Raw genomic sequence first — 15096 nt, 5'->3', positions numbered from 1 at the left:
TGCCTGGTTCGCGGGTAAGACCTTCGTGTTTGTGTATGGAGTGAGGGAGAGCAGTGTGGGAGAGGTGGGACCCAGCAGTGGCAGAGAAAGGCAGGAGGTGTCCTCAGAAGGGTGTCAGTGTTTCTGAGGCCCAGCCCACCGCCCCCTGCCTGTCCCGGGGCACTTACTCTTCCCCCTCCCCCCCTCAGAACCGGCACTGTCTCCTGGACATCTCCCCCCATGCCATCGAGCGGCTGCACCACATGCACATCTACCCCATTGTCATCTTCATCCACTACAAGAGCGCCAAACACATCAAGTAGGTGCCCGGCTCGGCGGGGGCTCGGCAGGGGCCTTGCTGGGGATGGGGCTGCTGGCTCAAACGCTAGGCAGTGGGGGCGGACGTGGGAGAATGAGACGGGCAGCGTGTGTGGGACCCTCCCCGTCTCAATGCTCAGTCAGGCAGGGCTAACCAAGCACAGCCCTCCTCCCACTGCACCTTTGCCCTCTCTGGTTGCTGTCACGGTTCCCGGAGTATGCGCGGCTTTGTCTGCTCTGCTTCCTGGGCGTCCCACCCCTCTTTGCCCTTCTGCCTCTCAGCTTGGTGCTCACGGGGACACGGTGACTAGCTGACCTGGGCTGGATCCAGGTCTGCTAGGAGCTGGCTTGGGTCATGGATGAGCCTTTGTTTTCACTGAGCTTTAGTTTTCACACTGGTTGGGCTGACAACTCGTCAAGCCCTCCCCTCCATTTTGCCTTTCCGTGCTTCTAAGCTTCCGGTTCCTGCACCTGGGGACCAGCTGGGGGGCAGGGGGGTGTCTGTTCTCTGTGTGCCCGCAGTGGGGCGCCCACCTCCCCCCTACTGCCCAGAGCACTCCATGGGGCCTGCAGGCTGTCGCTGTGCTTTACCAGAGGAGCGCATGGGGCCCTGTTGACAGAGGCCCTATTACTCTGGAAGGCGGAGGGCCCGGGGAGGCAGGAGACTCAGCCTGCTTCTCTGGATGTCTGATAGGGAGCAGAGAGACCCCATCTACCTGAAGGACAAGGTGACTCAGAGGCATTCCAAAGAGCAGTTTGAGACGGCTCAGAAGATCGAACAGGAGTACAGTAGATACTTCACAGGTAGGTGTGGTATGGCCTTGTCCACCCGGACTTTTACCCAGGCAGCAACAAGTTCATCTCATAGCACAGGTGCCGAGCGTAGAGCTCCAGCATTCTAGTTGGTGGCTGCGGCCATCTGCCCTTCACACCCTCCAGGGAGCTCCACTCTTGCCGTACGGTTTGGCGAAGAAAAAGCTGCACTCTTACCAGCTTTGATCTTCGAAGCACCGCGAACCAAAAGAAGCACTTCACTTTGTGGCTTTCAACCTCTGATGAAACCAGTCGTTTGTGGTGGGGTTAATTAACACTGGGCTCGCAGAGACAAGGACCGTGATTCTAATTCACTTGTAGGGACTGTTGTGATCTGGTTTCGTGTTTCTTGTGCAAAACAGTGGGTCTCAAAAACCAGACTCGGAGCTTCTATGTATGTGTATGGGAGTTTCAATCTCCAATCTGTCCCAGACCAGTATTTAGTCAAATATGTTAGTAATTACTAGAGAAATGAAAATTTAAAACTCCAGAACTTACAAAATATAACCTTTGACTTTCTTCTCTTAGTTTCAACAGACATAAAATTACTCTTGTCACAGTTCAACAGCAGTTTCTAAATGCTCCCTGTCTATTTCTGTCCATACCTGTGGGAAGTGGCCGGGGACCGTTTTGTCTACCGGTGCTATTCCATGGAGCACACTGAGAGCTCTGGGCTAGTGTCTACGGGACCTCTGGTGTTGAAAGCCTGCAGGGCAGGGCTGGCCATAGCTGGGGACGTATCATCATCTTGCCTGGGAGTCTTCACTGGCCTATGGGGATGCCCCGGCTCCTTAAACCCATTCTTGTTTCTGGAGAATCCTGCTGCTGATTGAACCATTGCAACAGAGCCCCAAACTGCTTTCCCATGTGCCAGGCTCCACATTGCAAGACTAGGCAAGCCCCACCCAGGGCATGCGGTGAGAGTGTGCAGTTGGTGTGAGTGGGTAGATCCTGGTCATCCCTGTTACAGGGGCCCACGAAGCCTGGCAAAAGAAAAATTTTTTTTAAAGTTTATTTATTTTTAGAGAGAGCGTGAGTGGGGGAGGGGCAGAGAGAGAGGGAGAGAGAGAGTATCCCAAGCAGGCTCTGCACTGTCAGCGCAGAGCCCAACGCGGGGCTCGAACCCACGAAACCGTGAGATCCTGACCTGAGCCAAAACCGAGAGTTGGACGCTTAACCAACTGAGCCACCCAGGCGCCCCTGAGCCTGGCAAAATTTGACACCAACCTTCATCTGAGCGCGCATTTTCAGCATCCTCCTACTCAACAGCTGAGCAGAGGGACAGATAAAAAAACCAAAGTTATTTGCACTCAACTCTTTTCTTTCTCTTCCCCAATTTCTTGCTGATGGAAGAGAGCGAGGAAAGAAAACCAAGCAGTTCCAAACAGGCAGAAAACCAGAAAGAGTAAAAGATGTATTTATTTGCCACAAGCCTGGGGTCTCACTCACTCTGAACTCAATGATGTGTTTGGGGGCTCTCTTGCAGGGGTCATCCAGGGAGGAGCCCTGTCGAGCATTTGCACTCAGATCTTGGCAATGGTCAATCAAGAACAAAACAAAGTCCTGTGGATTCCAGCCTGCCCGCTGTAGAAGAATGCCACGCAGGAAGTCGCTGCGGCTTGTCTGCCGGCATAAACGTCTGGCCCAGCTCCTTCTCAGTGACTGAAAGTACAAGTCTATCTGTATATAAACATGGAGGGGAAGGACCTGTGCACATGGACTCCGGAAGCATCTCCTCTGTAGACCCAGGGCCACAAGTGAACAGGATCCGGGCCCAGGCCATTGGACTGCCTTCCTCTCACACATGTGCTTTAATACGAAATAAAAAAACACAAAAGACTTTCGATAGAGGGGTTCAACACCACCCTTTCTTTAGCCAGCCGATCAGAGATGCTGCAAAGACAACCTTTCAGATCACACGTTTACAAGCCTTTTCTAAGTATTGGTTGCTTATGTTTACTTGAACGGCTCCATGTTGTCGGTGCCCAGCCCTATCCCTCTGTCAGCCACCCCCCGTGTTGCTTTGGTGTTGGGTTTTGTTCCTGCTTTTAGCAAAATGACTCTGGAACCTCACTGGGGCCCACTTTGCTCTGGGAGGTTCCTGTCGGTGGGACCAGAGCTTCAAGAAACTTCCCACTCCACGGTGGCACCTCTCTTGGAAGGGACACGGTGACTGCGCAGGCTTAGCCGCTATTGTGGCAGGACCAGTGCCTTTGTAGGGCCGAGTCACCAGCAGCCGTGTTCTCCCTTCCTGCGCCAGGAAGACCACGTAGGCTTCCTGCACCCTCATTGCTCGGGCTTTCTCTCCTACCTTCCGTGTTCTTTCATTTCTTCTCCATCTGTGATTGTTGCATCCGCATTCTACCTGGGGTCACCACCACACCGTAGTTCTGGGCAGGGTGTTAGTTAACCGAGGGCTGGCGCGTGCTACTGGGACCTCTTCAGCTTCTGTAAATAATGACCGCTTTATCAGTGCAATTTTTGCAGGGTAACTCTTAAACGCTGGGGGCTGGGGCAGGTACATCAGCTGTCTCTGATGTGAAGACACTCGTGTTTCAGACTTTGAACCCAGAGCGCTTAGGGGAAGCTTAATGCCGAGTGTCCTCACTGTCAGACATCTAGAGAGCGGCTGAGGACCTTCTTAGTCTCGGTGACCGTGCTCCCAGCATAAACACAACCCCACAAGAACGTCTTTGTTGGGGGTTCTGTTTTGGTTGGGTTTTCTTCTTTTCTTTTCTTTTTTCTTTTTTTTTTTTTTTTTTTTTTGCACTTCTGATGCTGGATATCTCCGGCTGAAGATTTGATGTGGTTCCTCCTTAAACTGTGCGTCCTGTTAATAATAGGTACTGTACTGGGCTCCGTGGAAGTGTCACTGGGGTAGGACCTATATTTTAATACTATTCCTAACATTTCATTTTACTAGCAAGAAATCTTTGATTTCATTTTATTCTTTGTAATTCTAGACACTAGATTGTAGATTAGCCAAACTGACATTTTTTTAAAAAAAGGGATATATTTTCTTGCACAGTTGTTCAAAAAGAGACATGTGTCAGTCCTCAGTGCTGCCCTTTGTTTCACAGGTACGCGTCGTCTTCTAGCTCAGACAACCAAGACAGACGGTGGGCTGTCAGGTCCCACCTGGTGCCCTCTGGCTGTCTCTCTGGGTTGCGGCCCGAGTGGGACTGTGATGGTAGTGTGCACAGGTACTGTTCTGACAGACTGGGATTTTCTGTACTAAAACCTTACTTTGTATCAAAAGTTACACAGACTTTAGTACAATAAATAAAGGTCAATTTCCATAACTTGTTGCAATGAAGATACCTGTTTTTTAAATTGGTTTTCTGTCTGTTCCCCGTCCTTCGGCTCTCTGCATGTAGCCGGAATTGTCTGGTGTGCGAGGTTCTCTCCAGCGCCTGTGATGCTCAGGAGCCCCTTTGACCTGCTGCCTGCACCCTCAGCTGCTTACATTCAGAGCTGTGAAGAGCAAAGGAGATTTGAAGGACACGGAGATCCCCTAATGTCCTCAGTAAGGGGAGGAGGCCCAGGTCAGGCCCGGGGCTAAAGAAGGCCGCGCCTGGTGTGGGGGCTGCACTGTGATAGGACCCAGCATTGCAGTACCACGTAGGGCTCTCTGGAGTTCTGGGGTGGCAGGAAGCCCGGACTGGCCTCATTAGATGCGCCGAGGTCTCCGTCAGAGCAGAGTCCTTCTCCTCTGCTCTTTTTGCCTGGAGGCGTGCAGGGGCACTGCACCATGCCACTGCGGTGACCTGGCCAGCGGGGGCCGACTTGGTGTTAGTATCCCCTTGGTCCTTTCTTGCTGGGTGAAGTTCCATCATGGACCTGCAGTCTTGGGCTCACCGGTGGCCACGAGAGTCACAGGGCTGTGTGGACTGTGGCAGCTGAGGTGTGGGGGTGGGGGGCTGGTGCGGCTGGCCGGGGCCCAGAGGGCCTCCTCTTTTTGTCCACGTGCACCCAGCCACCGGGCTGCCCAGAGCCAGGGTGAGAGCGGCAGCGGCTGCACGGATTTTGTCACCCACCTGGCAAATGGGGGCAAGGGCCACTTGTTTTAGCAATGGGTCTTTTAGTCTTATCTGTATTTTCCAAATCTCCTATAGGAAACTTGGTTTTCTGTTATGATTACAAGGAAAAAAACTACTATGGCTTTTTTTTTTTTTACTATGGCTTTTAACAGTGGAGGCCCGCTGAGTTGCTGAGATCCCAGAGCGCTTGCTTCTGGATGCTACAAAGTACCACTGAGGGAATTCATGCTCGTCTCTAAGCCATGCCGAGACTGGGGCAGCAAGGAGGGCTGCAGAGGCAGATGGGGTTCTGCCCCAAGCAGGTGTCTGTCTCATGCAGGCTCAGATCCTTCTGGAAAGGCAGAGCTGACTTTCGTCCGGCCGTGAGGCCTTGGATGCATCACACTCGTGGCCTCAGCACCTGGGCCTTTGAAGACAAATGCAGGCTACATCATCTCTAAGACCCTTCCCGTACTGACATCCAGGGTAGGTGTGGGAAATGGGGCTTCAGCAGAACCCCAGCTCCAGGTAGCCTTTTCGGAGGTCAGAGGAGCTGCTCGACATCTCGTGCTTGCGAGTGGAAACTGACAGGGTCTGGGCTAGGAGCCAGGCTCCGCCCCAGAGTCTCAGACCTCTCCTTGGCTGGAACAAAGGGTTTGGTGCAAGGAAACCGACCTGCTGCCCGCCTTAGATGGACAGGGCAGAGGGCCACCTGGATCAGATACCAAGGATGGAGAGAAATACAAGGACGTGCAGGGCGGGCCTCAGAGCAAGCCTATGCCACCGGGGAGCATGTGGCTGGCGTCAGAGGGCTGATCCTCTCACAGGGCCTGCGGTGGCACTGCCCCCTGCCACTGGTGTTCGAACTTGCAGGTTTCATTGACCTTGTTTCGTCTGTCTATATCCTCACTGGCTCGTACCTGCCCGAATTAGTCTCTGGCTCTTTGATGGCTCCCCTTGATGTTCTCTTTGCAATTACGCATCTATCTATCTATCTATCTATCTATCTATCTATCTATCTATCTATAAATATTTCAACTGTGAAGTGTATCCTACATATAGAATAGTGTGTACAATGTAATCGTACAGCCCAAACAACAATAAAATGGGCAGGGTGTTTCTCTTCAGGGAACACAACACTACCAATCCTTCAGAAGGCCTCTTAGGCCCAACATGGTCAAATTCTCTGCCTTTTCCACCAAAGGAAGCCGTGCCCTGACTTGTAGTTTAATAATTTCCTTGCTTTTCTGTTTTTATCCCCGACAGAGAGATCTTGAAAGAATATAGTGTTCAGTGTTGCAAACACCTGGCATCCAGTAGCAACTTAGCTGTGTGGGGAGAGAACAATATTGCCGCCATTAGATGAAGTTGGCCAGGAAGAGTAATGCGATCTCTGGGTCGGAGTGACTCTCAGCCCCCCTGGGAATTTACCGGAGCCCCTTCTGGGGGAGTCAGCACACAAGGCCTAGAATGGGCCCAGGGGCAGGGGGGTCGGGGCCGCCAGTCGGGGCACGTGGCAGCGGTGCCTTCCGTACACGAGGTCCTCACCGTCTGACGGAAATGTGATCGGAGGACTTGGGATGCTGCTGCTTGCGTGCTCACCACCGCCGTCTGGATTTTGCCAGCAACTCAAAGAGAGACACTGCTGTGGGATGGAATGCTGATACCTCAAGGTGATCTGCAGGGCAGGAAGTTTGTCAGCTCATGTCAAGACAAGCCTAGTAGAAATGAGAATGTGCACCAGGGTCACTGGATGCACTACTCTTAGCAAAGCCACGTGGAGAGAGAGACACTGGTGCTAACAGCCCTTCCCGTTTCTGTCTTGAGTCCCTGCCCCAAACCTGACTCGTTGCCCTTGAAGAAGTCTGGTGCCAGCTCTCATGCCAAAATCTCTCCTCTGCTTTCCTGGGGATTTTCATCATTTCTTTCTTGGGCTCTCCTCTCTCTTGACGGATCTCTTGTTTCTGGTGCCACTTGTGAGAAGAAAGGGTCAATATTGGAATTCTTTCCAATATTGGAATATCGGAATATGCAGGGTGACTTGGTTTACCTTCTCCTGACACTGTCTTTTAGAAGAGTTCTGAATTAAAAAGAAGAAAAAAATAGAAGAGTTCTGAATTAAGAAAAGAGTATCCAAGTCTGTATTCACCATTGTCTCCAGATCGGTACATCTGGGTCAGGAAGCCTGGGAGGCAGCACCTCGATGCTAAGAGCCCAAATAAGAAGGAACTGCATCGACAACTGGCATGGGGCCTCAGTTATTCGTGTGTCAGCTGTACTTGACTGAGTCTCTCCATTTCTGATCCCCTGTCAGTATATTTTGTCATTTTGCTGTTCTTTCACACAGATTTACTCAACTTTGTCATTCCCTTCTAGTGAGTTCTCATCCTCGCTATCTTGCTTTTAATTTCCAAGAACTCTTTATTTTCTGAATGGTCTTTTATTTTTTTAATATTTATTTTTGGGAGAGTGCAAACTGGGGAGGGGCAGAGAGAAAGGGACAGAGGATCCAAAGTGGGCTCTTGGGCTGACGGGTTGACAGCAGTGAGCCCAATGTGGGGCTTGAACTCACGAACCACGAGATCATGACTTGAGCTGAAGTCGGATGCTCAACTGACTGAACCACCCAGGTGCCCCTGAACGTTCTTCTTTATGTCATTCTGGATTTGTCTCCTGGGTACAATATTCTGTCTGAAGATAGACTTTTTTCTTTTGTCTTTTCTCCTGAATCTGATTTCTCCATTTTTTTTTTTTTTTTTCCTATTTGTCTTGGCCTCAGCCTTGGATTTGACCTCAGAGGATTTGACCTCAGGTGTCTAGGAATCCTTGGGTGTCTGCTGAGGATTATCATGGACTGGCTGTGCCACTCATTGGGCAGTGTCAGTGATGAGCCCCTTACGTCTGCAGGAGTTGGTCAGATTCCCCAGAGAAGTAGTTTGGGCTCTGACCGGAAGGGCAGGCCTGGCAGCATGTGTGGCACCACATTGGCGGGGGTGGTCTGTGCCTGCCATTCCCTTGTCCAGAAAACCTCTCTTACGTTCTTCAGGGAGAAAACTTCCTGACTTCTGCTGAGTTGAGGGAAGTGCAGGAGCCCTGGAGTTTGGAATCTAGGAATAAGTCTCTTTCTGGCCTTCCGAAATTCCTTGAGTCTTCTCTCCACCCCAGGTTCTAGAAGTAACAATACCTCGGTTCCTTGCATTAGAGAATGCCTTGTTTTCCCTTTTTGTTTTAGGATCGGGCATGCTTAGGTCTGCTACATAACTTGCCACTGGCCCATCTCCTTTTCATCTTCTCTTAAAAAAAAATTGTTTTTTAATGTTTATTTATTTTTGACAGAGAGAGAGAGCATGAGTGGGGGAGGAATGGGTGGGGGGTGGGGGGAGACACAGAATCCCAGGCCGGCTCCAGGCTCTGAGCTGTCAGCAAGCACAGAGCCTGACTTGGGGCTCAAACGCACGAACTATGAGATCATGACCTGAGCCCAAGTCAGATGCTTAACCGACTGAGCCACCCAGGTGCCCCTCCTTTTCATTTTCTAAAGTGACTTTGTGGTGGCTATTTCTCTGCTCTCCCTGTGTTTCTGGATTTATAGTTTTTTAAAAAGAAATCCTTTTCCTATATTTACTTTGTTTTAATGGAGGAACAAAATGCAGTGTATGTATCATTCTGTTTTCTTATCCCAGAAGGCAGGCTTACACTTTTTCATGTTCCTTTACACTTCTTTTGATCTCACTGGGGGCCCGGAAGGACCTCAAATGCATGCCTTTCAACAGCAGTGTCTCTTCCAGTTGGGGGGTATGTCGTTCAAGCCTCGACAGGAGAGGCAGGGCCAGCAGGAACCAGACCGTGGGTGTGTGAACATGAACCTGTGACAAGATATGGGCTTATGGGAGAGTGAGTGCTGGCGAGCAAGCGTGAGGTCCACAGGGCTGGGGGTCCCGCCTGCAGGTCCCGGGCAGGTGGGGCTCCTGGGCAGGGGACTGACGGAGGGAAGAGTGGGCAGGTTAAACTCCTCAGGGGAGCAGACACTGTTGTCCACTCGTGCAGTTTCTTCCCTTATTCCAGGGAGGTCTCCCCTTTACAGGCCTTTCTGCTTCCAAGGTCTTTTGACTGAATCAGGCTCAGCCAGATTATCCTGGAATACTCCCTTGCTCTTAATATCAGCTGATTAGGGGCTTTAATCGCAAGTGAAAAATCCCTTCATGGCCATGCCTAGCTGGGTGTTTGAGTAATGGAGGACTGTGGCCTAGCCAAGTCGAAAAAACCATCCTCCAAAAAACCATCACAGGGGCGTTTACCAATCATTTACCTAACCAGTTCCCCACAAATGGGCATTCAGATTAAGTTTGTTGTTTGTTTATAGATTCACTTAACCTAATCTTCATAGAAGCTTCAATGTGGAGTCTGTACCTCACAGATACGGACATCAGACATCGAGAGGCTTTATGCAGTTATAGGAGATTGCCTGAGCCCTTTTCTAACACCAGGTTACCTTTGGGATAAAACCAATCTCGTGCTTATTTTGGAGTTCTCTTTAGCTTCGTACAGATGCTACCCATTCTGAGGATGTTAATCATCTAAGCCACTTCACGCCTGCTTGAGTCTGTGAAAGAGGGACAGAGGTTCTGAGAACTGAGTGCCTGTGAGGGTAAAGGAGGGACTGGTAGGGCCCCTGGGGTCCAGCCACAGACTGGGGCGTTCTGCCGCTCGTGGTGTGGCATGGCCAGCGTCTGAGAATACATTATGGTAAAACAGCAGAATCAGAAGGTCCTCTGAGTTCAGTAACAACGCATGCTGGTCTTCATTCTCTATGGAAATAATGAAAGTAATGTATCTAAAATTGCAAGATATTTTACTGAAAACGGTGGTCTCTTTTGACGAACAGCTTACTTTTAAAGATTATCTGCTAATACTTAGCATGAAGGTAATTTATGTTTAACTTTTGCATTTTGCAAGTTTACGTGTCTCTTGAAGTACAATAACTTTTACATTTTTGTGTTTGGAATGTATTTTGATAGCATTTTATAATTTCTAAACAGTTCCCTTTGTTCTTAGAAATCAGTGTCTTTTTAAAAATTCCATTTTAATGGCATTCTCAATCTCTTTGCAGTGTTACAGGGTCTAGACTAAGCAAGCGCCTCTCTAAGGAGGCTGCTGCTTGAGGTCATCTTTTGTGGGGAATACAGTTGTTTCTTTAGAACCAAAAATCTCAGAGTTGAATCTGAAAGGTGTGTGTCCATGTACATATCGTTGAAGATCAGAAGGCAGGGCCCTTATTTCAGGTCAAAGCCCAGATAATTGGCCCTTAAGAATGCAGGGAAGGAGCCTCTCAAAATGTCTACAAATGCAAAAGAACATGGATGGAAGCCTAGCAGGAGAACTTCTCTGGGTCTTTAGGAGACTGCTAACTTGTTTTCCCCAACAGTGCAAGGAGGAGGGCTAGGTATGGGGGGACAGGAGCGTATTGGCCTTCGTGCCAAAGCAATGCCTCATCCTGACTGGAGTCCATCCTTCAATCCCGTAACAGCAGGCTTGATTTCCTACGCTGTGTAACAAATGGATTATGTGACGCTCTTGACGATGGTGCTATTCATGAGAGGTCAAGGGCTACTGCTTACCATCCAGCTGCTCGGCCAGCAGAAGTCACTGTAGCAGGCGCTCTGCACAGGCTACTGCGATCAAAGTTGTGTCAATCTGCACAAGTGTCCCTGGTACACTCTTTGGCATTGTTGCTGTGTGGAGAAGGTAACGCGGTGCTGATCACCTTCAAAGAGGTTGAAGGCCTTTGTGGTGTCTGTCCATTAGCAGGAACTGAGTCTTTGATCTGATCACTTACAGTTCTCTGCACCAAACACTGATTGGGTCAGTGTGTGGCCTTGGGTTGGATCCTCATGATGGCTGTCATCCTGAGGTCAATCAGGGAAGGAGTTAGCGGAGGAGCAAGTCAAGATATGTCTGAATGTGCCCAGATGACAGCAGCCAGCACCATCAGGGGGAGCCAAAACCAACATTGGGATTGCGGTCTGCCAAGTGGAAGCAGACATTCAGCCATTCCTGCTGCAGTAGAAGAGGTTAAGAAGGCTGACAAACAGGCTCCATCAGATACCCTGGAGGGGTTAAACTCTCACGCAGAAGGCTTTCTGATGTCCCCACAGCAGCCAGTTGGTGATAGAGCACACACCATCATGTGCTGGGTTCAAAGCCTTAGAATGGACACCAGGAGCTACAGTCACAATACTCGGGCTTGTTACTACGTTAGCTGGCAGGATCAAACATGGGCTCTGACCGCGAAGACATCCTCTAGGATGTACTTGGTGTCCTCAGGCTAGTCGAAATAGTCTGGTATGACAGCCAATCTATGGGGGGAAAATGCAGGGATGAAAGGCCAGAGGCCCACAGTGGGGGAGGTGTGTGTCCCCTTGTTGTGAGGCGGCCCATCTGTAGGAAGTGCTGGGGGGGCAGGAAAGGCTTCTTGGACTCTTTGTTGTGGTTTTGCCCCTGCAGGCCTCACATGACCCCGGGGGACCAGGTGGAGATGTGAAAGAAAGGAAGTGGCCGGAAACACATCGGGTGATGAGGTGGGATGGGTGAGTAAAGGATTTCAGGATTTCAGTGGGTGGGACTGGAGGTGCCTCCTTGGCTTAGAAGATCTCTCTCTGGAAGGATCTGTTGATCAGGGCTTCCTGGAGTATTTTTTATTTTTTGCTTCAAAAGTAGAAAAGATATAAAAATGTATATTTTTATACATGAGATGTCTCCTCTCAGGTTCATTCCACCCTTCATCCCAGAAAGAGGACAGACTTTCATCCTTGTCCCTATGGCTTCTTAAAGCAGACACCAGCTAAATCAGATGAGCTTCCCCACCCTCCCCTCTCATCCAGAAGGAACACACCCTGTATTCTGTATCCTACTTTTTTCTGCATAACCCAAAACGCTGGTGTGGCCTTTTGCTCTATATTGCACACACTACAATGGCAGCAGATGGGGCTCTTGTAGTTGAGAATGCAAATGCAGGTGCCATCAGTAGAGGTGGGAAAGTACAAGCCCATGTGAAGTGGGCACAAGGTTCACATCCCACCAAAGAGAGCCCATTTCCCTGACAATGCCCCTCCGAAGATGGGCCGGAGATTGGGGTGGTGTTCGGGGTGAGGGGCAAGTGTGTGGAGGGGGCATCCACTATCTCCTGTCTTTCTTAGGCAGTGGAGAACAGGGAATGTGGTTGAAAAAGAAAAAAAAAAAAAAGGTTTAAAGATGTTTCACGTCAAGCCAGACAAGAAGCTCTGCTCTGTGCCCACATGTTGGGGGTGGGGGTGCTAGGAGAAGTCTTGGCCCCTGCTTTAGGGTTTGTGGGTAGTAATTTCTGTGCTTGTAATAGCCCTGGGTTCCCTGGGGTCATGGGGGGGTGGAGGTTTTCTGCTAGCACTCAACAAGTTAGAGTGCCCGCCTTGCCTCACGCCCTTGATCCTTATAGAATATCCTGAGCCGGATGTGTCGTCTAGGACCTTGAGGCACAAATGAGGGACTTGGACCAAGGGACACTGAGTGTTCTTCAAGGGTCCCGGAAAGTGAGGAAATATGTGATGCTGTCCAGGGAGGAAAATGGTGCTGCACTTCCCTCCCACTGGGCACTAGGAGAGGTTGGTGGCCCTGTGGCAATGCCACCATGCCGTGGGGTGGCAACGCGGTTATTAGGATGCACTGCGGATTGTGACCGAACATAACCTGACAGAAAAAAGGGCTGGTCATGAGCCATGTGCACCACCATGGCAATGGGCCCTAATATTGCAGGATACCAACTATGTGCCATGTATTACACCAGGTGACTTTCAAAGGCTCTGTGCTCTACGTTTTTTCCAGGGTTAAAATTCTTTATTCTTTTTTAACAATCAGTATTTGTGGCATTCTTTTATTCAAATTAAATTAAACTCATTTTTAGGAGGTCAGTTTAATTAACCACATGTCTAATGAAAAGAGGATGAAACCCTGTCATTTTAAAGCAACAGGACATTATTTTGCATTATTGAGCCAGATATGCAAGACTTAAAATTGCCTAGTTGGAGGCACTTAGTTAAAAAACAAAAAAACACAAACTTTCTTTTTTTAGTTTAAAAAATTACATTGTAGAGAAAAAATTAAACCATCTTTTTCTTGTAAATATTAACAGGCATGTGGCAAAAAATGCAAATGGTATAGTATTTGCAAGAATTGACGTTAGATTCCGTTGTCGTTGACATTGTGAGAGGTCTGGCTGTTACCACATTAAATGTGATCCCACTTAGCATCAGTAACAATTGTGGAAATAAATAGGAGCTGCTCTGATGAGAACAAGCCAGGGCTACTCCCAGCTTGCCGTAGGAAGGGAGTCAGCCCCCAGCACTTGCCGTAGAGACTCAAAGGCAGGCAGGGGAGTGAGAAAGCTGTGTGGTGGAAAAGGAAAGGGTCAGGTGTGCTCTGATCAGTCTGTTGGCCTGGGAAGCTGGAGGCAGGCTAACTAGCAGGGGGGCATCCTGCGTGATCAGTTAGGGTGCTTATTCGGCTTTCTGTGGTTGGTTTTACTAAGCTAGATGCCGTGGCAAAAATTACGGAAGCTGGCAGGTATTGACCAACTCTTGACCGTTTGGAGCCAACTGTTATAGAGGTTGTCTGGCCTGGTGGCTACAGATTGTGGGTCCAAGTCCTATTTTTATATATGACCTGCTGTTGTCCATTAATATATTCAATCTCATAATGGAATCACCAGCTATTATGATGAGATGCAGTGTGATGTAAGGACATAGCATTGCCTGTGAGGCGTTTGTGCCAAAAATGTTTCCCCTGGATCACATCAAGCCATTAAATCCAGGCACCGGTTTACAGGAAGTTTAGGGAATGAAGAAATAATCAGATCTACGATGAGGAGTATTCTACAAGGTAATCACCTGGTCTCTTCAGTGCGAGGTATAGAAAAAGGTGTGTGTGTGGCGGGGGGGTGGGGGGGGTGGGGGGGTGGGGGGATAGGGGGGTGGGGAGGGGGGCAGTGAGGGCAGGGTGGATGGATGGAAGAAACTTTTAAATTCAAAGTGTCTTAAGGACATATAACCAACTATAAGAAAAAAAGTTATGAGACATTTGGGAAACTTGAGGTTTGGATATGGACCCCGAGTGAAATTGTATTAGGGAATGGGTCAAGATGTTGGGGTGCTAGGGCAATGTGTTGTGGCAATGCTGTCTCAGTTCTTCAGAGGCACGGCGCCTAGTGTCATTTCCTTTGAAGTGGTTCAGCAAGGTAAAGATGAGGCCACATGGCAAAATGTAGTTTTAGATCTGGATGGTGAGTCCTGGGTTTTCATCACAGAAAAGTACACTTGTCTGAACTTCTTCTGTAACACTTAGAAAAGAGTATTTTGACCTGCTCTCCGTTCTACTTCCTTTAAATAACCACAGTTACAATTTATGTCTACACAAGGAAGAAACAGACTTGTGTTCTCCCTTATATGTTTACTTAAATAAAACCATAACCTGGTCGCTTGATTTTTCCCCACCAATACCACGGAGACTTCTCCATATCAAAACATGTGAATCTGCCTCTTCTTTTTATGACAGTATTTATTTGCATGAATGAACCATCATTTATTTAATATTGGTACTTTTTATAAATAGTTTTTCTGCTGTTAGAAGCATTATCTAATTCTCTCAAAGAGTGAAAGAGGCATGGAAGGAAACAGGCTTGTTGCCTGCCCGAAGACACATAGCCAAGTAAGAGAGAGAACCAGGCTTTGAAGCCAAGTTCATGTTTCTAGAGCCCTTGACACAGTGTTCATAAAACAAGTGCTTCTTCTAGCATCCCCCCCTTTTGGGACTGATTTGTCTTCGGCCTCTCAGAGACTGACCTGTCACCTGGTGTGTAATATGGGGGCATTTGATCAAGAGTCAAAAATACCTCAACTGATTCGTACCTAACAATGGATGCGTCACTTTAAGCACTTAT

The 15096-nt window shown here is 49.0% G+C and overlaps 1 protein-coding gene and 1 long non-coding RNA gene across 8 annotated transcripts in view; one reads left to right on the top strand and one right to left on the bottom strand.

Moving 5' to 3' along the window:
* Window positions 1–2700, top strand: part of DLG5 (discs large MAGUK scaffold protein 5) — a 126141-nt gene extending 123441 nt beyond the window's left edge. For all 7 annotated transcript variants that reach the window (XM_007095620.2, XM_042959823.1, XM_042959829.1 and 4 more), the window contains 3 exons: window positions 189–298; window positions 992–1101; window positions 2597–2700. In XM_007095620.2, coding sequence (XP_007095682.2) covers window positions 189–298; window positions 992–1101; window positions 2597–2700 — 324 coding nt within the window. The remainder of the gene's footprint in view (window positions 1–188; window positions 299–991; window positions 1102–2596) is intronic.
* On the bottom strand, window positions 2512–14087 carry LOC122231709. The gene is made up of 2 exons (XR_006208937.1): window positions 10748–14087; window positions 2512–7209 (listed from the first exon to the last, which is right to left on the bottom strand). It is a non-coding gene; the product is annotated as an uncharacterized LOC122231709 (long non-coding RNA).
* Window positions 14088–15096: the final 1009 nt, after the last annotated feature.

This window comes from Panthera tigris, chromosome D2 (genome assembly GCF_018350195.1).
Source record: "Panthera tigris isolate Pti1 chromosome D2, P.tigris_Pti1_mat1.1, whole genome shotgun sequence".
NCBI classification, from domain to species: domain Eukaryota; kingdom Metazoa; phylum Chordata; class Mammalia; order Carnivora; family Felidae; genus Panthera; species Panthera tigris.
This window is presented reverse-complemented; position numbering and strand designations above follow the sequence as displayed.